The sequence below is a fragment of the Rissa tridactyla genome, chromosome 2 (genome assembly GCF_028500815.1).
Source record: "Rissa tridactyla isolate bRisTri1 chromosome 2, bRisTri1.patW.cur.20221130, whole genome shotgun sequence".
Lineage (NCBI taxonomy): Eukaryota > Metazoa > Chordata > Aves > Charadriiformes > Laridae > Rissa > Rissa tridactyla.
In genome coordinates this window covers 149,452,996-149,469,662 of record NC_071467.1, presented here as the reverse complement: position 1 = coordinate 149,469,662, position 16,667 = coordinate 149,452,996, and the positions used below count along the sequence as shown (strand labels likewise).

At 48.3% G+C, this 16,667-nt stretch overlaps 2 protein-coding genes across 2 annotated transcripts in view; both read right to left on the bottom strand.

Annotated features, from left to right (window-relative positions):
• GAD2 (glutamate decarboxylase 2) overlaps positions 1-6,892 on the bottom strand; it is a 38,722-nt gene extending 31,830 nt beyond the window's left edge. The window contains exons 1-4 of the mRNA XM_054191534.1: positions 6,805-6,892; positions 6,485-6,544; positions 6,187-6,336; positions 4,829-5,062 (exon numbers count right to left, since the gene is read on the bottom strand). Coding sequence (XP_054047509.1) covers positions 4,829-5,062; positions 6,187-6,336; positions 6,485-6,544; positions 6,805-6,880 — 520 coding nt within the window. The 5' untranslated portion in view covers positions 6,881-6,892. The remainder of the gene's footprint in view (positions 1-4,828; positions 5,063-6,186; positions 6,337-6,484; positions 6,545-6,804) is intronic.
• A 3,057-nt stretch (positions 6,893-9,949) lies between these two features.
• MYO3A (myosin IIIA) overlaps positions 9,950-16,667 on the bottom strand; it is a 116,881-nt gene continuing 110,163 nt past the window's right edge. Inside the window, exons 32-35 of the mRNA XM_054191533.1 lie at positions 16,361-16,470; positions 13,843-13,883; positions 11,977-12,117; positions 9,950-10,158 (exon numbers count right to left, since the gene is read on the bottom strand). Of these exons, the coding sequence (XP_054047508.1) occupies positions 10,044-10,158; positions 11,977-12,117; positions 13,843-13,883; positions 16,361-16,470 (407 nt within the window). The 3' untranslated portion in view covers positions 9,950-10,043. The remainder of the gene's footprint in view (positions 10,159-11,976; positions 12,118-13,842; positions 13,884-16,360; positions 16,471-16,667) is intronic.

Here is a 16,667-nt window from a genome sequence, read left to right as displayed (position 1 = left end):
CAAGGTATGAAACAAAGCAAACAGCACTAAATACGTTTCTTGGAAAAGGCAGGATTTCTCTTCTTTCTCATTCCAAACACAGTAAAATCAGAGTAATTACACTGAACACAGAATAATGAATTCCAACATTCCCTATTATCCTCTCAATAGGCCTTGAAAATTAGCACGACGCTGCCTCACAAAAATAGCTGTTTGCTCCTGTTAGCGTGTCACATGTTGTCACTGGATGTGTTTTTGCCTGGCTAGGTTTGAAAGGCACGCACGAGACACCATCTGAAGAGCTTGCCAGTACACGTAACGTCAGTGATGAATGGCTAGTGATTATAACAGACAGAGCGAAATGAGAAAATGGAACATTTTGGTGACCGCTTTGCACATGACTCAAAGGCTGATGATTGTACGAAGATGGCAGGGAAGGTGGCAGTCCTTGTCATTTCTTCCCTGTCAGAGTGCAATTACAAATAGCCTGGCTGCTCGCGATTGTGATTTTAAACAAATCCCATGAAAACCAGCACTACTGCCCCCGCAGAACAACGCACAAGAACATACTCAGTGGGCTGATAGTCCATTTACCTGGTTCATCTAATTGGCTCCTGATTTTTTCCTAAAATACTGTTACAGATTTCTCTTAAAAATGTGCCTAAAGCCATTAAATCCAGGAACCGTTAAAACTCAGGTTTTACTAGTTGCTCACTGCAAGCCCCTGTTAAGTGGCATAATTACCGGTACAAATTACAGACAGTTCACAATTACTTAAATGCTGTCCGACTCAAAGGAAGGCAGCCTCTGCTTGAAAAACACCTGTCCTGACACACAGACCACGTACTGTTCCTGCTGTCACAGGAAACAAAAGATAGAGCAAGATGATTGAGGAAATGCAGACCCAGCACCAAGAGAAAACTTATCTTTGGTCTCCGGTGACCTCTTATCAGGCGAGGACACATGGCGGGCAGAACAGCACAGGGAATTGCTCCCCGGCCCCCACCTTGCAGCACACAAAGGCAGGGTAATGGGGATGTGTGGACAGACGGGAGCAGGGGAAAAGGGGTTGGGGGGGGCACACATGCAAAATCCCGTGCCCTTAATCTGAGACGAGCCCCATGCCGCTGCCATCCAGCCTCTGTTTTGCACTGAGCCCTCCCCACCAGAGATAGGAACTGGCACTTTCCCCTGGTCCACGCTCCCCAGGACACGTGGCCAAGCCTCCTCAGGTGCCGAGGGATGCTGCTGAGTCCCAGCAGGACTAACAGTGTCCAGCCCCTGCCCTGCACGCTCTCGAACGGGGCAGGCAGACCTGGGGCACGTGTGCACCCTTGCCACCACTGCCAAAGCCACAGCGCTCCCACGCCAGGGGCCCTGCCTGCAGAGGACGGCATCTCCCCTGACAACGGGGTTTTGAGAGAGATTTCGGTATTTATAGCTCGGGTTCAATCCCAGAGCCAGGCTCTGAGCGGGTTCCCAAATTCTGCTGGAAGGCAACCGAAAATCAGGAGCTGAAAGCCTTTGGTGAACGTGGAGCACAGGAAGGCTCAAAGAGGCCAGAAAAGCTCCTGCTTTGTAAATAAATCCACACTGAAAAGCTGGGGAATAGCAGAACTCGTATTTGCAGCTGCAGTGTCTCGGCGGCTCTCCGTCAGCGCCGTACCCAGCCCCAGGCGACAGCCCTGTTGTCACTGCTTGTTTCTTCAAGGAAACCCCACCGCACAGCTCCTGCTTTAGGAGCCGCCACAGGAGCAGGGCCGGCTGCAGGCAGGGGTCAGGCAGCCATAACCTGGAGGGAGCAAGGGGCGGGGGAGCTGCTACAGAGACGAGACGACAAGGAGAGCAGGGGCTGCTGCATCGGCTGATGGCAGAGCCCCCAGCACCCACACCTGTAACACGGCCCCCACCACTCAGTGCCCTTCCCTCCTGCAGCGTGGCTTTAACGTGCCACGGCAGAGAACGTAATGCCCCAATCCTACCCCAACCTCAGCAGCAAGGGTTTGTCTGTCCAGGTGACACCCTAATAGGTGAGCGAGCTCTCTTCCCTCCGCTAGATGATGGCCACAGAAAATTGTGGCTTTGCCTAAAACACAGGCCCAACCAGCTAGGTAAGAAGAGTTTGTGAGAGATGCTCAAAAATCACCCTGCCTGAAACACACATCCTTTGTGGTGGTTGTCACCAAACAAAGAGGTGACTGGAAAAGAGACTGACGGGGGCGGGTGGTGGCGGAGATGTGAAAATAGGAGATTACTGGTTGGTTTAGCAATACACAACATAGTTACACATATCCCAGAGTAAATGGGGAGATGATGGGCAAGAACTGGGGCTGAGGCACTGGGACAGCCAGGGCTGGGCTTTCCCTGCCGAGGACGTGCCTTTGCCCCACGCACCCTCCTCTCTGACATGCTCCCGCCTGCGCGGGGTGTCAGGCACGGACGCCAACACGCAGCATCCGCAGCCTCGACAGGGAAGCGACGAGAAGGGCCAGAAGGGCCAGGCAAAGCCAGACAGCACGGATAAAGGCACGGCTGGTGGCCCTGGGCTTGGCCTTGCCCGCAGCCCCATGGCCTGCTGCCGGCATCAGGGCCTGCCTGGGAGCAAGGCTGGGCCAGCGCCAGCTCCTCGCACCCTTCCTGGGGTTTCCAAGCCATTTGTAAATGCTCCCATTTCCCCCAGCGAGCATTGCACAGGAACTGAATTTCACATCCATCTCTCCCCGCACTTGCAGATGCTGCCTTTTAGATTCTCTCAGACAAAATTCTCGCTGAGGGTGGATGCCGGTAGCCGGTCAGGGGACAGAAAGCCACGTGTGGCTCCCCCGGGCACCCCAGCGAGCCGTGGCACGCAGGCAACACCTGGGAGCATCCCACACCCGCCCCTCGGCCAAAAAATCAGCCAGCCGGCTCCTCGAATCCCAACCGGGCATCACTGCTGGGACGTGGGGATCCAGCTGCGACGCTAATCTAAGCTATACAATTTATTTTCCAATCAGCCTCCCAGGCCCCTGCAGCCAAATGCAGCCCAGGGTGGCCCCCCCTAGCCCAGGAGGGGTCGTGTCTGAAGGGCTCCCGCAGCCGGAGGGGAGGCAGACCCCCGCCGACAGAAACCTCACCGCACTGCCCATCCTCTGAGGGTAATTCAAGCGTTTTGCTCTGGAGTACAAGCCGAAGGGCTCCGGGTGTCAATCCGGTGTGTTTCGTGACACCACCCCCCCCACACTGGGGCGGCCACCCCAGAAGGCGGCAGCCAACCGAGGCAGCTCCGCACCCCCCGGCCAAACACCACCGCATCTCACACAACCTCCCAGCACTGGTCCTTGCACCTTGAAAACGCTAATTTCATCAAAACGAATAAAAAAATACCAAGAAGGGAAAGCCTCACATATTTACGGGGAGGAAGAAGAATGGTAACATTGTTTTACAGGGTCTTTTTTTGGATGCACAAAATGAACTAGGTCCATTATGTGAAACAGGCTACGACAATAAAAGCTTAACGAAAATCGCTTCAGAAACCCTATTCTTTGATTTTCCACATTCACAGATCCCGTGTTTCACAGCATTCTGTGAAAATATGTTTCCTACGCCCTACCCAGACACGTCACATGGATCACTGGGCTGATCGACTTTGTTCCTGTGGACATCATCTATCTAACTATTTACTCCAATATTTTACAGACGTTTTGGCAGCCCCCGGACTCATGCTTCAAAAACATTCAGCCGGACATTTCCACCTCTAAACGAGGATTATACAGATCCCCCACCATCTTTACTGGAATCAGTCTGTTCTGTTCCCAAAAGGTGACAAAACCTGTTTTTTTGTTTTCCGCTCAACCTCTATTCAGCCTTTTGTCTCTTTCCGCAATTGCTACGCGTTTATTTTTAAGCAATTTCTCAGTAACTCAAATTCCCCCGAAGAGCTCCCCGCACCCGCGTTATTTTGCAATCACAGCCGTTAATTGAAGCTACGCTTTTTGCCCGCTCCGCCGCCGTTTATTTAAGGTGGCCCCGGGTGCGGCGCCGGGGGCGTCCGTCCCCACGCCCGGGCAACGCCCGCGCTCCCCCCACCCCGCCACGAAGCCCACCCGGGGGCACGACTAACGGGGTGTGTGGGGGGGTGTGTGTGTGTGTGTGTGTCCCAGACAGGCAGGAGTCAACCCATCCCTGCCCTCCCTCGTGAAAAACAACGACGACAAAAGGCTATTAAAACAATCGGGGATTTGTTTTCATTGCTTGAGCCTCAAGTTGGAAAAAAAACCCCCACCCCTCAACACTCCTGTGCACAGTTCTGCCAAATTCTCCTATTTTTATGTCCCACAGGTAAGGGGAGAGACACGGCAAATGGCCGCTCAAAGCTCCCATTTACAGGATGTTTATTGCGATTTTGGCTGTTACGTGGGTTGGTCCCTCCTGCCCCCCTGCAGGGACGACATCCCCCTCCCTGCCCGGTGCCTCCGAGCTTCGCTCCCGACCCAGCCCCGGCGTGTGCGGAGCGAGGGGCGACCCCCGGGCCATCACTGGTAAAATGGATGAAAAGGATGAAAAGGAAAGGAGGGAAGTGGGGAAGGCGGTGAAAAGGCTGCTCAGCGGCACAGTCGGCAACTCCCGACGCACAGAAGCACTAATTCTAAACGGGAGAGGGTGCGCGACGCTGCGCTGCCAGCGACAGAGACGGGGCTGCTGGGGTATTTTATCATTTAGGAAAACGATTTCTGTCTCGGCTAGAAATTGCTTGGAACTGCCAAAATACAGTCGCTGCTTCAAGCTTTAACGTTTCAAGATAAAATGAAATGACACCTTTAATCAATGGATGAGACCATATAGGGTAGAAAATGAGCAAGGCTATTACCTGTTTTAATTGCATACTTCAGAGTTGTTCTGCAGTTCAATAAAATTTCTTCCAAAGTCTGTGGCTGGTCTGCCAGTTCCCAGTTATATTCCTGGAGCAGCTCATTTGGGTAATGGAAATCAATAACTTTTGTTGATCTATCAAAACTTTTCACCACATACTGAAGTAAAATGTCCACAACATCTTGTAGGAAAGACATAGTTGTTATTTCTCCGTTGCATGCCGGCAGAAGATCTGGGAACGGAGAAATTGAAAGTTAACTTCGTTTTACGACTGTACACACAGATTTTGGACAAAGGCTTCTCGCATTCACGTTTAGGAATCTTTTCACTGCGTTCAATACAAATAGACTTTGTTTTCATTTACTAAGCAAACTGGTAAGATTGTATTTTAAGGAATGTTCTGAAATAGTTAGGTTTTAATACCCTATCTAAAATAGCAAATTTTGGCCACAGTATATTTCAGACCAATTTTTAAGACAATGAGAGCAAGCAGGGAAACAAGAAAAAAGGCAAAACGAATCTCAGGAAAAATAAAGACTGGGAAACAAACGCTACAGGAAGTGCTCTAAAAACTGTCATTTGCCTTGCAACAAAATACCTTCGTGGTGACTCTGCCAATGCGAGTAACTTGTTGATAATTTAATGCCTTTTCCGAGGCGATGCTGCACGGTCTCTCAGTGCACGCACCGACATCTTTTGTTTAAGTGCGATGGCTCCGGCAGAGCCGAGCTGTAGCGGAACCCCCTAATTTGGGGTAACCCCGGAGCGGTCAGAGGGGCAGCAGCACAAGCCCCCACGGCGGGGGCAGGAGGGCAGAGCCTGCCCCGCTCCCCCGGGCAAACGGCAGCGTTTCCGTGCAGCGCGTTTCCGCGGGGAGCTGGCAGCGCTTTAGTAGCGGACACGCCACCTCCAAGGTCAGAAAAGATGAAGCGCAAAAATATCTCGAATTAAAATAAATCGGTAAGAGAGCGCTCTTTCTCCCTCCTCCCCTCAAACCTTAGTTACATCGCAGGGACTTCAACAAGAAAGGTCGCTGCTGTCAGGGCTCCTTAGAAAGAGCGACAAATTTTATTCGGTTTTTTTTTTCCCGGGATTTTTTTTTTGGTTGGTTGGTTGGTTGGGGTTTTTTGGCGGCTTTAAGAAATGCCGGCAGGTGCCGGGTGCGGGGGGGGGTGGGAGCGGGCCGGGGCTGGGGGCGCGGAGCTCCGCGGAGCCGCCGCGCACCGTCGGGACCCACCGCCCCCCCCCGGCCTCCGCGCACCGCAGGCGGAGGCAATTTCCCGACCGAACCGCTGTGGGGTTTGGATTTTTTTTGGTTAGTTTTAAAGCTGCAGCGTGGCCCGGGCGCACCGTTACCTGTTGAGTGCAGAAAGGCGTAATTCACCTCCGCTTTTTGGCAGACGCAGGGTTTTTTGTCGCAGGTGCAGGCCGGCCGCGGCTCCGCTGCCCCCGGGGCTGCCCTGGCGCCGGTTTCCACGGGTTTCTCGGCATCTCCGTAGAGCAGGGCTTGACAGCGACACGGACACACGGCCTCAGCACCGCGGCATCACCCCCGGTCCCGTCCCCCCGCCCGCCCGCCCCGGGGCAGGGCCCGCGGCCGCCCGCCCGCGCTGCGCGGGCGCGGAGCTTTGCCTCCCTCGCGGGCTGCCCTTACCGCAGAGTTTGTTTCCGATCCCTCCCGTGAACTTCTGGGCAACCTGACACCAGGCTCTGGCTGCAAGAAAAAACGGAGCGGGGGGTCCGTGGGGACGGGCGTGGGCCGGGGGCGCCTCGTCGCACACCCGGCACCGCTCCCCAGGAACCTCCCGCCCAGCCCAGCCGCGCCGGGCAGGGCTAGAGCCGCCGTCGGTCGCCGCCGCTCCGTCCCGCCGGTCCAGCTGCCACAAAGCGGTCTCCGGCGAGCGGGCAGCGCTGCCGCGGCGGCTCGGCGACTCCGTCGGGCCGGTCCCGCCCGGCTGCTCGGCTCCCCCTTACCTGTGCCGGGGCTCTCGGCGGCCGCAGAGCCCTCCTCGGCCCCGAAGGACCAGAAGCCGGAGCCGGGGCTTGCCATGGCGGAGGCGAACCGGCGGGGCGGGCGAGGAGCGGCGAGCTGCAGCCCAGGCGGCCCGAGCGAGTGTGCGTGAGTGTGAGTGTGCGGGTGTGTAAGTGCGTGCGGCTGCGCCAGGCGGCGGCAGGCGAAGGGGCGGGGGCGCCCCGGGCACGCGTGGGTGGGAGCGTCTCCCGTGGGCGCCCCCGGGGCGAGCTCCGCCGAGCTACCGCGCTCGCTCCCCGCGGCCGCTGCCCCCGGCCTGGGACGGGGCGGGCGGCACCGCGGGAGCCGGGGTAGGTGCCCCCGCCGAGGCGGGCGGCGGCGGCTGCCGTGAAGGGACCCCCGCACCCTGCACCGAAGGGGCGGGGTGGGGGGGGAGCTGGGGGCAGACCCGAGCCCTAGGTGAAGGTCAGCCAGATGCCTTGTGCCGCCTCCGCCCCACCGACGGCCCCGCGGACCCTGCAGCCGCGGCCCGGCAGGGCAGGAGCGCAGTACCAAGACCCCCCGGCGCCGCGGAGCGCTGAGCGGAGGGGAAGGGTGATTTTCCGGGCCGTGGAGCGGACGGACGCCGTGGTGCAGCCCGGTGCTCCGAGGGGAGGGCTGGTACACCGGTCCCTGGGGCTACTGGGATGCAAAACACCGAGCTGGGTCTACTGGGAAGCGTCCACAATCCTGTGAAGACCAAAGTGCCGAGAAATATCCCCCGCCCCTCACCCCCTGCATCGGGGCACCCCCGCGGCTGCGAGCAGGGGACTCCAGGGCGGCGGCGGCGAGGCCGGGACAGCCCCTGCCGCAGGCGGCGGGCAACGGGGGGAGTCCCGGGGCGGGGAAGGGACAGCCCTCCCGAGCCCGCCCCCCCCGGCCCAGCCTGCCCGCAGCCACCGGCGGGGGCCCCGTCGGGCCGGGTCACCCGGAGAAGGCGCTGCTGGAGGGGCCCGTGCGGGGCTGGGGCGGGGGCGGCTCCTGCCCCCCCGTCCTGTCCCCGGGCTGGGCGGCGGGGTCCCGGCTGCGCTGCCGCGGAGGGGGCGGGAGGAGCCCTGCACCACGCCGCGGCTGCCGGGGGGCGGCCCCGGCCTCCTACCCCCGCCAGCCCCCGCCTCTCTCCTGGCATCCCCGGGCCGCTCCCGGGGTCTCCCCGCAACCCGCCCCCTCCCCCGGGGATGGGGGTCCCGGCGGAGCCGCCCTCCCGGCTCCAGCCCTGTGGGAGGCGGGAGGTCTCGGAGGCGAGACTGGAAGAGAAGGAAAACGACCGCTCCCTGTCCCTCCCCGACGTCCTTTCTGAAGGCAACCAAAGCTCCCCCTTCCACCCAGCCGGTTCCCCGGGGGAGCACGGAGCGCTTCCTTGCCGTGGCTGCCTCTCCTCCAGCACAGGAGGCATTTCCAGCCCTAACCCCAGGAGGGAGGCAGGCGAGGCCATGCCAGACCAGGGTTTGGCCCTGCCGAGAGCCCTGGTCATCCAGGACCCCCCTGCTCCTTGCCGCCAGCCCCTGGGAGCTCCGAGGCCGTGTTTGGCCAAGGCCACCTCTCCCCGCTTTCTGCATGTGCCCACACGGTTACTAGGGCTGTCCCCCCCACTGAAACGTCTTGATGTTTTAAAACATTGCCCTGGTGGTAAAGTAAAAGACAACCAGCCTAGGCATGGTTCCACGTGTAATTGCAGAACTCTTCCAGTTTCCAGATCACATCGGCTTTAAGGAAACGTAGAGGGTAACTCAGGCTCTCCACGGCGAGAGGCTGGTGGGAGCTCTTCCCCGCCTCGCTCGCTCATGCCCCAGCCTGCCGCGTTTCGTCAGTCCTGGGTGTAATTCAGACACAGCCAACCGTATCACTGCCTTGTGCTTTTTTTTTATTTACTTTACCAGTTTAATAATACACGAGAAAGCAACTTTAAAACAGATTTCAAAATTTAAACAATGTATCGCAAATTTTACATCGCATCAAATTTTAATTTGGTGCACAGCCTTCTAACTACTTAAAGATCAGGAAGCAATGGTTACCTGTCTCTGGGGAAAGGACCAAGCGTGGGGGGGGAACAGACAAAAAACCAACCCCCGTGGCTCGCTGCTGCTGCCAATCGTGGGATTTAGGAGATCTAAGCAAGGGAGCAGGATCAGGCCTTTATACTGGCATCATGAAATTTGCCTTCTCTTGCTTTGCAGCTGGGAACATGCAATTATGAATCCTGAAAGGAAGTGCAGCAATTATCTGTGTGGCTTCTGTGAAATAAGGTCTTTTGAATAAGGAATCAGGGGAAAATTTGAACACGGTGGCTATTGCTTTTATTTTCACTTAATTTCTAGTGGAACTGATTAAGAGTGATCATTACATTTAGACAGCAATCAACCAGAGAGCATATTTCTATTCCTTTCTTGGCACCCCAGAGATTAAGATTCCTAAAAATCTAATGCAAAGGAGAACAAAGCAAACACGATTTAAAAGTTCATCACTTAGTCACAAAGCTCAGAGGCAGAGGAGTGGTCTGGATATACTTCTCATAAATGGACATCTCCAACATAAAGATTATACACACAATATTGACCTTTAAAACTGGCTACTAGCTTTACAGTAAAGTCAATAATGAAATAAACTGCCATAGTATCCTATCCAATTAATCATTTATGCTTGTTTTCATTAGAGGGACACTTGCCACAAACAGTTCATCCCAAAATTTAAGCATTGTAAACCTAAAATGAGCAGAAATTCCCCTATGGTATTCTTGTAATTTTTTTTTTTCCTGTAAAACAATTTATTAGAAACAATAACTAAGGTTTTCTGAAGGTGCATATGGGAATTTGAAAGCTTAACTAGGGAACTATAAACTAAATGATCTATTTTAATTGGATGAGACTGATGAAATGTAAAAAAGGAAGAAATGTGCATTGAGGAAAGTAAACTAGATTTAAGCTGCTTAATGTCTAATAATTTTAAGATGTAGCAGTGGTATCCAAAAGAAAGCCGATTTTTATATTAGGTGTTTTTAAAGTATATGGTATGTGACTGACAGTGTCCCTTTGCAACGGTGTTGGGCTGTAAACCACAGTAATTCATATTCACATGAACACACACGTTGTAAACTTGAAACATTGGAGATTAAAAAAAAAAGAAAAAAGGAAGCACATGGTATAAAATGATAAAAAAGATTATGCTAATAAAAGCCAAATGGCAGCAGGAACAGCAGCAGCAGCTAGAACTGCTGGATAAGGCGCCGGCGCTGTGAGGTCTTCCGCAGCAGTCGTCTGTAGTCATAGGGATTATCTTCCGTTTTACTCTCTTCCAGGGGGCTTTCTGCAACCCTCGACCTAGGGATTAAGCGCAGAAGTGTTTTAGAAATTAAAGTCGAAACATTTACCTTGGCAAACACTCCTAATCGACTGCTTAACCTCCACCCCTGGGAGAAAAAATAAAAGGAGAAAGAAAAAAACCACCAACTGACTTTGCTAGGCCTCTTCCTGTGCTACATAATGCAGGCACCTTGGAACAAACACATTATATACTAAAAGCAGATGAACACAGAACAACATGTTCTTCTACGAGCGGGACATAATAAAAGGACATAAAAACATTGAGAACATGGGGATGTTTTGCAGTAGCGTTTGCCTGATGGTTACTGAACCAGATTTTCAGTTGGCGGACATTTGTTTGCTCTGTTTTTAACCTGCCTGTGGAGCCCACTCTAAGTGTCCATCTCTTTTTTTATTTATTTTTTTTTTCAGATGGCAAGATGCATTTTGGAATCCACCTCCGACAGGCTGGAATGGTGACCTGGCACATGGAGCATGTGTTAGCATGGAGCAAGATTAAAAATAAAACTCAGTTACTTAAAAAGTGTATTCCTCTGAAATAATTACAAAAATTTGTAGTGTTCTACACCAGCCAAATAAAAAATATTCGATGCTTCACTTCTGTTGACTGAAATTACTGTATTGTCTTTAGATCCACATGACCCCATTCGAGAGATACTGAAGTGCTGAAATGTTTATTAATTGCGTTCATCTGGCCTTGGAGGTAACAGTGGAAATTTAAAAGTTACACAGATTTTTTTTTCGCTATGTCTGATTTGGATGCAATCAGAGCAGCACACAGTAAAAGGTAAGAAATTCCTTTTACTAAACTCAGTGGCAAAATTCTCATTCATCTAAACCGGATCTCAGGGTTTAGATTTGGTGTAATTGACCACCCTAGAAATGCAACCTTTTCCAAGGAATGTAAACTATATGGTAATTTCCTGATATTATTATATTTAATTCCATGCCTTCACAACACCTTCCTAAAGCTAATTTAGATCCTACCTGAATAAATGTCAAAAATAAAATACGTAAGGGGCACAAAATGCTCTACGAATATTTTCTCTGTTTCTATGTATACATTTTCAAATTCAGCCATCATCCCAGGCTGAGTGTTTCCCTTACGCCTTTGACCTAGATATTTTACAATTTTTTGTTACACGTCTGAAGACACAAGAAGATAAAAATATATAAACATATACAAATCTGTGTTTGCACTGCAGTGTCTGCGGGGGGGCACTGGCAAGAATGAGAATATGAATTTCCTTAGCCCAGCAGAGGTCACCCTCTATGAAGCCTGCGTGGGAACAGAGGAGGTCGAGCAAACCCTCCCTTTAGGGTTTTTCTCCTGGCTGCCCACCTTGGTGAGGTCCACCACAGGCTACAAACGCACATGCGGGCACAGGACAGCAGGAAAAGGAGGCGGTCAAGCTGGTGTCTTATCTGCAGAAAGCAGGGAGAAAGTTCGGCGCACATCCACCCTATTTAAAACCTAACTGCTCAGAAATACATTTTTTAGGTTCTGCTTTAGTTTAATTTGATTTTTTTGATCAGAGATTTACAGCAGGATGTCTGTCCATCTCATCTAGCGCTTGGGAAGCCAAAAACTAGGAGGGAGGCTGAACACCAATCATGCTAGCATTTGTCCCTGCTGCATAAAGATGGGAAATTTTCAGATACACATTTTTCAAGTTAATTTGGCAAGATTCCATGAATAAAAAAATAGATTTATGTCTAATTTGAAAGTGTATCTTTCTTTTTATGAATCTTTTGGCTATCTCAACAAGGATATGCAACATTTATTTTTTCCTATTATTATTTTGTATGAATTACCGCTCAGTAGCTCTTAAAATTGAAGTCCTGCGCTCAGCTGGGTGTCTCTTCTTTCTTGTGGTAGAACTGCTGTCCTTTGAGGTGGAATCAGGAGATGAAATTTCTTGGTAGTAGATATCTAAATCTAGGACTTTGCTCAGACTGTCGATAAATAAGCACACCAAGTTAACAGTTTAACTTTTCAATATTATATTCAACATGCAAAAATAAGGCAACCGAATATCATTATTAGTTGTGTTTATGTGTTGAGGATCTAAGGAAAAATATACATAAGCACAAGAAATCAGTCTCTGAAATGCGACTACTGTACCATGCAGATATTGAGACTTTTGAAATGCTAAATACTTTTAGCTGTCCGTAAAACAGACATATATGACTGAAATTGTTTGGGTTTGCCATTATGCTCAATGGAGAGGCATTTTTATGGTATAATTCATCTGACCTATTTTAGAGATCTCTTTGAGGAAGAAAGGAATCATTTTCCTAAAGATGACTATTTTTTTCTCTGAGTACAAGAAGGAAGTCTAAAGCAACTAGTTCAGGTATCGGTGTCAATAATGCAGATGTCTGTTGTTCTGTTAGATGAATGCTATCCAGGGTATCATAGGTACAGAAAAAACCAATCCCAACATCCAGTTTAGAATGGATAGGGAAAAAATAATCTCCTAAAAGCAACCTCAAAAAAGAAGTTCAGAATTGAATTCTCACATTGGTAGAAACCAGAAATAACTCATCGATTGCAGTTGTTATGTTCTACTTAACACAGAGTCAGCACATGAAAGAAGATGCAGTCATGGAACTAGTAAACTAGATTTAAGATGAGTGAAACCTAACTGAAGCCAAATGAGAGAAAACACTATAGATTTGGATCTTTTTTTTTTGGGGGGGAGGCTAAATAGGAGACAACAGTAGGTGTGAAATTTTTTACAGGATCAAAATGACATCCAAAGAAGAGCAGTAACAGACCAGACATGGGGGACAGGGACATTAAATGAATCCTTGAAGCAGTGGCATAATCAAGTGCAATTTAAACTGTGGTTGAATGAACCTAGATGCTGTGAGCACGTATTACGTGCATATAATGTCACGTAACTTCTTTTAAGTTTTTTAGATTTTTTTATTTTTTTTTATTTTAGATACCGAGTTTGTATTCTGCAACTTCGTCTCGCATCTATGACCAGGCTCCCATAGAGCACATGCTATAGTACTAGAGCAACAACACCGGGGAGCAGCAAAAAACCTTAAGTATAGAAACACAAATAAAATAAAGCTATGATGTATGTCAGGAACTGTGAAGCAGGTCTACAGCACACGTAAGAATCTAAGCCACAGAAGGACAGAATGTATCTATTGCTTCCTTTCTTTCTACAGCGATCCATCAAAATAGTTACAATAGACTTCTGGTCGAAATTTCAATGGCTGCTCTTCTTTACCTGTTATTAATAATTATTTTTTTATTTGTTCATGATGTATTTCCAGTCATATATTTTTAGGAGAGAATTTTAGCAGTTTTTGTATTTTTGCTAACAAAAAAGAACTGGTTGCTCATTTGCTTTGACTGGAATTTTAAGCACCTTCAATTATTTTCTGTGTCAGAACTATCTTTGATGTGGACCTTATCTTAACTTATTATTGTGCTTGTGTTGCCATGGTAAAGGGCCATGCTGTACTAAACTGAATGACTGAATTCTATAATGGATTTTTGTCGCTGAAAATTGCATATTTTAACTTTGCATACGATGCCCTTCCTGTGAATCACCAAATTACCATGCTTTTTTAAATGCTTTATTCTCCTGGTTGAAGTACAGCTAAGAACTATTTCTAGAAGTACTAAAATGACAATAGTGAGATAATGAAAAAATTTACCTTTCTTTTCTTGGTTTCCGTTTTTCGTCTTGTATTGATTTCTAAGAAAATACAAAGTAAAATACTAAAAGGAAAGCTTATACAAAGATACAAGTCATCCGTATGTTAGGCAGGAGAGGGTTGTTCATTTTTCCTTAAAAGAAAGTACAGAGAATCTAATTTCTGAGTAAGTGCCCCAGAAAAATCTCTCTTCAGAATCTTTGAGACTGAGAATGGGATTAGCATTGTTGCTTCCAAATTTCAGTTGCCACACTGTGAAAAAACGCTAAAGTAATCTCAATCAGAACAAAAAAGGTGATCTAAACTTTAAAATATCTATAGTTGTTTTAATGAAGTTGACAACACTGTCTCACTGAGGCAAATTTACTGTGATGCCATGAGAATTTCCATGAATACACGGTGGGAGCAGGCATAATCCTCTTGTCATGAATGTCAATGCAGTCTTGTCACAGGTTTTAGTAGAACAAAATGGACATTTAAAAAGCAGTATACTAGGTGGCAGAAGCGCCGTTAGGATACAAAACACCCAGAAAAGCAGAGGAGAGAAATTTATAGGGAATGTGAATAATTTCTTATCTCTAATGGATTTCTGTCTCTACAGCCAAAACAATGTTATGTTGCAGCATCTACAGCATCGCGCTCCAAAAGCAGTATTTTTAAGTGCGGATGGTCTTAATTTTGGTCTTAATGGTGTTTCTTGCAAACAAGTGAAAACTTATTAGAATTAGTGAATTGTACCACGGCAAAGTCACTGAGAACCAGAAATCCTGATGGACAGACACTTCTTATGCAGGTAAATGTACAAGATGTGATTTCAAAATGCTAGGCTGATCTAAAGAATAAAACCCAAAATAAACTTTTAGTGCCTTGTATGAGCAACAGGCTATTGTCAGACTTCAGTTACATCTGTGCACCACTTTAGCTCATTCGATATGTAAGGAGATGAGAGAGAATGGCAGATGTCTAATTAATATCTGTAACAGAGAAATATCATTTTTTGCAGAAGACAGAGGAAATGTTTCAAAAAATGCACTCATATGGTGTGTCTTCGCTTTCAGGTGCTCTGAGCTTGATAATCATCTGCGAATACCTGCAGGTCACAGAGATTTTTAATAAGGTAGAAGATTCATGATAGCTGGAAAAGCTGACTACCCTCAAGTTAGAGCTCAATGACTTGCCCAAGGTCTAAGAATTTAAGAACTAGCAGGTCTCCTTTCTAAGCTTCAGTGTACGGGTATTTATACCGAACCTTTCCCTTACCAGCGTTAGGAAGATAGGCTTCTCTTTTTCACGGCTCCTTGAAAAAATACAACTAATTAAAGGTAATATTGACTAATAACTTGAAAAAGCTGCTGATAAAAATTTGTTTTAAAATTCCCCGGGATTACTGCAGTTTTTGTTTGCACTGATGCAATGGTTGTTTTCTGATATGGAGCTCGCCATGTAACAAATTAGCTTTCAGAAAATACTAAGTTCCTGACTGTATAGTCTTGGCTTTCAAAATCTGCATTTACTTCAGAATTACACTTCACCTCAGAAATCTAATACAGAATTCAGTGTCACGCCTTTCATTTCAGTCCTGTATCTCACCAATCTTGCTTTCGCAAAACGAATCTTATTCTTACATGCCAATTTATTTTTAAGAATATAATTTCTTTTCGGAATATCACCGTTCCAAAGCTGTGTTATTTCAAAGCTTCATAATAAAACATAGCTGTGCCTTTTTTGGTATGCCAGACACAAGTCTCCCTAAAGGCCCTGGTGACACCTTCTGTTGAAAGGAGAAGCAATTGCTACGGTTAGTTTATTAGCTGGGCTCTCACCGGCTGTTAAAATAGGTCACTAAGATACAGGCACCTCGAGCAAATGAGTTTAATTGCTTTTTTGTTGGAACTGCTTTCTGAGCTGCTTTTACATTTTCTCTCTTTCCGCTTACTTTCTTGCCTTTTTTTCTATATTTAAGGGCACTGAAGTCAAGAGTGAAAAGCAGCCCTTGGTAGCTGAACTTGGACCAAAGGCTATATATAGAGACACTCAAATCCATTAGTCTCCCGAGCTGTTGGTATTTGCCAATTCCTTCATAATCACAATCTGACACATTTGTAAAGGAAGTTACAGTGTGCATACTAATACAGCCTATTTTAATATTTGCTCTCTCTGCAAGATCAAGCACTAATTTAGGCACTCAAAATAGCTCTCCGAATGAACCTGTTTCTCTCCCATGACTTACAAAGAAACTACAGAGACCGGACGCTTAATCCGGGTATTGAAAGTGCAAATGCTGCTTCTGCATATAATGTGTGTTTAGGTACAAAACTAAAAATTGGCCTGACCTAGGACCAAACTCTGAACCTTAAAAATTTCAAATCTAGTTTGAAATGTGAATTTTCCCTCCTTTTCAGCAGGGCACAGCTTTTATGTTGTATTAGAAAGGAATACAGTGAATCAGGCAATTAGAAAGAAAGTTCAGGTGGGAATTATCTGACAGTCTTATCCCACAAAAGCTTGCTAAACTCACATGTATTAGAGTGTAGTAGGTGGAGTCTTCTGGGTTATTTAATGTCTTAGGCTTCCGTGGCCTCCTTGGGGGTCTCTGCATCGGGCGAGAGTCTTCTACTTTGGCCGCAACTGTAAAAAAGCAGAAGATAGCAACGCTTATTTCTTCACAGAACAGAAGACTTTTACAAAATCGGGAAGGAATTTCACCAGAGAGAGCAAAAAAATCCATGTAACCCAAAAAAGCAACTGTTTGGAGCATTTCCATAACCAGACTGGAAAGGGGAACGGTTTTCTCCATTTAAGCCCTGACTACCACAAGGACAGAT